We start from the raw sequence: 3,833 nt of genomic DNA, 5'->3' as shown, positions 1-3,833 counted from the left end.
AGTCATAATTGACATGATGCAACAAAAAATTAAACTTGGAATTGTTTGCTTTCCTTCCAAAGTAACAAAAACTATTACAGCAGTTCTTAATAGTAAAGATTTCGAGTTTGAACACATATGGAGTAGTATAACAGTAACTACTATGTCTCAGCTCAAATAAGTTTCTATCGACTATATTAGTCCTCGACCATGTTTCTCCATTTAAATAATAGATGGATCGGAGTTTCAATAAGAAAATGGTCAATCTGATCCAAACATGCTAGATTTATAACATAAAGTACTGATCATAATGCCATTAAATAGGCTGCTGAAGTTCACACACAAAAAACATGATATAAAGGTAAGCATTTTTAACAATGCTACTAGGAAACAACAGTTCTAAGCTTGAATGGAAAAGACAAGAATTGGAAAAAGATAAATAGATTTTGCTCTCATGTTTAGTGCTTATTCCAGAGGGAAGGGAAGATTAACTTGCTTATGCCACAGCAGGCATATCCTTGAGCCATCCATCTAAAGGTTTCCCAATGGAGTAAACGATGAACCCGATTTCTCTGAGCTTCTGTTCATCAATAATGTTCCTTCCATCAAACACAAATGCAGGCTTTTGCATGTTATCATAAATCTTCTTGAAATCAAGAGTCTTGAACTCGTCCCACTCGGTCAAAAGACACAGGCCATGGGCGCCTTTTGTGGCTGCATAAGCATCCCATACTACACTGAGTTGCTTCATCACAGTGGGGCTCATTGGCTGGAGGTGAATTGGATTATCCCAATCAAACTTTCTCATTGACAAATCCTTTCGAATTTGATCCTCAGTGACCTGTGGATCATATATGCTCAAGTTAGCATTGTCTCCCAATAGGCCTTTGCACACATCAATTGCCGGTGTCTCTCTAGTGTCACCTGTGTCTTTCTTGAAAGCAAATCCAAGGATAGCAATCTTCTTGCCTGAAACTGTGTTGAACATAGAGGAGACAACTCGGTTAACAAACCGATTCTTTTGGTAGTCATTCACCTGAATCACTTGTTTCCAGTAGTTGGCAACTTCTTTGAGACCATTGCACTCACAGATGTAAACCAAGCTGAGAATATCCTTTTGGAAACAAGAACCACCAAAACCAACACTGGCATTGAGGAATTTTGATCCGACTCTCGTGTCCTTACCAACAGCATGGGACACTTGTGTGACATCAGCTCCAGTTGCTTCACAAAGAGCTGACATTGCGTTAACTGATGAAATCCTCTGTGCCAAGAAGGCATTGGCAGCGAGCTTCGAGAGCTCAGCTGACCAAAGATTGGTGCAGATGATTCTGTCTTCAGGCACCCAATGAGCATAAACTTCCTTCAGAGCCTGGATTGCCTTTTGTCCCCCAGGGGTTTCTCGTCCTCCAATTAGAACGCGATCTGGATTAAAAAGGTCCCGAATAGCAGTTCCCTCAGCAAGAAATTCAGGATTCGAAAGAATTTGATACTTAATTCCATTGCTGTTATGTGTGAGTATTTTCTCAATTGCCTCGGCTGTTTTCACTGGAACAGTCGACTTCTCAACAACAATCTTATCATTCTTCGCTACATCAGCTATCATCCTTGCAGCACTCTCCCAATATGTAAGATCTGCTGCTTTCCCAGCTCCTAGTCCTCGAGTTTTCGTTGGGGTGTTAACAGAAACAAAGATGATGTCTGCTTCAGAGACATGTTTCTCAACTTCAGTGCTGAAGAAAAGATTCTTTCCTCGGCATTGTGTCACTATATCTTCAAGTCCTGGCTCATAAATTGGCAGCTGATCACTGTTCCAGGCAGCGATACGAGCAACAGATATATCAACAACAGCCACTTCAATTGCAGGACACTTGAAGGCTATGACAGCCATAGTTGGTCCACCAACATATCCAGCTCCAATGCAACAAATCTTCACCATTCTTTCTGCAACATGAAACCAGATCAAGGGAAGAACTAAAATTCCCGTATAACAATAAGACTAATCAAAGAAATGGGATCTTTAAGCCTCCGCAATCGATTTGCTCAAAATCTTAAAAGAACTTAAATTTCCTGAGAGTCATGTCTAGAGGCAGATGAACCTAAAGTATAGTCTACTCAACCTCAATTTGTCTAGAACTGAGGCAAAGTTCTTATCATTTTTTGTCTAGAGGTACATCTCTTCGCTTACACAAGTAAAATGAGAACTAAATATATTCCATAGGATACAGAGATTTTAGATAAAACTATCTTAGATATTTTCTTGCCTTTCTAATCCACATAGAAAATTACAACTTAAATATAAATACATACACAAGGAATATATTTAACATCACTTGACAAAGACAATGTTAACCAGGCATATGTCACAGACAAGAATTTCACAACAAATGAAAAAGAAAACAAACCAAATGAAACCACCAACTTATTATCAATACACTTAACACAACAGGGAACAATAGAAAATGTGCAAAAAGAGAACAAAACTTTGAACTTTTTACCCAACTTACACAAAATTGACCTCAATGATGTCTCTTCTTGTAAATGAAAGACCAAGTAATGGTGCCAAAAGAGCTTGTGTAATGGTGCAAAGACTTCCATACAAATACATAATGAAAATGAGGCTATGATCTAAGCTAAAAACTAAGTAAAGTGCCAAAAGTCAGATTTTTAAGTCTGGTGTGGAACACTTCAACACGTTTTCAAGAGGTACCTTTCAGTAACAAACAAGGTAAAGAAATTCAACTCATTTCTGGTTTAAAATTTGGGGGAATAGTTAACCATTTTCTCTTTGAAACTTCAATGATATAATAGTAATAATTTTCATAAAGGAAAAGGATCTAAATTTGCGCAAAATGATCCAAATTTGTGCTCCTTTATATATAACTATGTTGTTACAAGATCGGTCCAAATATACTTATATTTACTAAAGGCGAAATCTTTACTAACATATGAGCCTTTTTTCACAAAGGAAAATGATCGATTTCGCCCTTGAACTATGCAAAATGATCCAAATTTACCCTTGAACATCACGAAATAATTTGGATCATCAAAAATTTTAAGGTTAAATTTGGACCTGTTCATTATTTGTTATCAAAAAAACAATTATCAGTCTATTTTAGGGCTAGGGAGGGATTGTGTATTCGAATCTCCAATGGTGCGTGAGGGTTAAAAAAAAAAGAGTCTAAGAGGGTGTCAAATCAATTCCTTTTCGCTTTTTTTTTCTAATAGACAAATCAATTCAATTAACCAAAGAAAAATCAGAAAGTGAAAACTAAATCAAGATTATTATTTTTACTGGTACAGTTAAAAAATGAAAAAAAGAAGCTTGAAGCTTCAGAAAAAATGTGACCATAATTTGAACAGGTCATTGAGTAATATCAAAGAAAAAGGTTAATTATAACTAAGACAATGTATAAAATATAGTTAAGAAAAAAAAATCAAGAAACAAAGCCATTATTAGAGAACTTGATTTAAATAAAAGGAACACAAAGCTGAGATTAACATGTTGGTACCTGATTAAATGGCCTTCTTTTAACAACTTTATTTTTTGCTTTCTCCTTTGTTCTTGTGGGGTTGAAATGAAAAATGAAGGTTAATTTATAGAAGAGAAAATAAATATACTTACCAAAATCTTTAAGGTAAGGAATTGTACAAGTAAAAAAATTGCTTCCAACATTTAATAAGATATTCCAATTGATTTACTGAATAATGATTTGCATAAAAAGCTTCTACTAGTATAAGACAAACTTCTCTAAAATAACTAATTAATGATGAATTTGACAATATATATATATATATATATATATATATATATATATATATATATATATATAAATACATAGATTAGTCCATTT

General features: G+C 35.0%; 1 protein-coding gene across 1 annotated transcript; it reads right to left on the bottom strand.

Annotated features, from left to right (window-relative positions):
• Window positions 1-328: 328 nt before the first annotated feature.
• Window positions 329-3,528, bottom strand: LOC125830175 (UDP-glucose 6-dehydrogenase 5-like). Its single transcript, XM_049509375.1, has 2 exons — window positions 3,492-3,528; window positions 329-1,923 (listed from the first exon to the last, which is right to left on the bottom strand). The coding sequence occupies exon 2, from the start codon at window positions 1,916-1,918 to the stop codon at window positions 476-478; it is 1,443 nt and encodes a 480-aa protein (XP_049365332.1). The 5' UTR covers window positions 1,919-1,923; window positions 3,492-3,528; the 3' UTR covers window positions 329-475.
• Window positions 3,529-3,833: the final 305 nt, after the last annotated feature.

Source organism: Solanum verrucosum, unplaced genomic scaffold (genome assembly GCF_900185275.1).
Source record: "Solanum verrucosum unplaced genomic scaffold, falcon-dt-bn FXZP01000102.1, whole genome shotgun sequence".
NCBI lineage: Eukaryota > Viridiplantae > Streptophyta > Magnoliopsida > Solanales > Solanaceae > Solanum > Solanum verrucosum.
The sequence above is the reverse complement of the archived record's forward strand: the minus strand, read 5'-3'. Positions and strand labels throughout refer to the sequence as shown.

Coding starts and splice junctions, on each gene's coding strand:
- LOC125830175 (XM_049509375.1), bottom strand. CDS start 1,918: ATGGTGAAGATTTGTTGCATTGGAGCTGGATATGTTGGTGGACCAACT.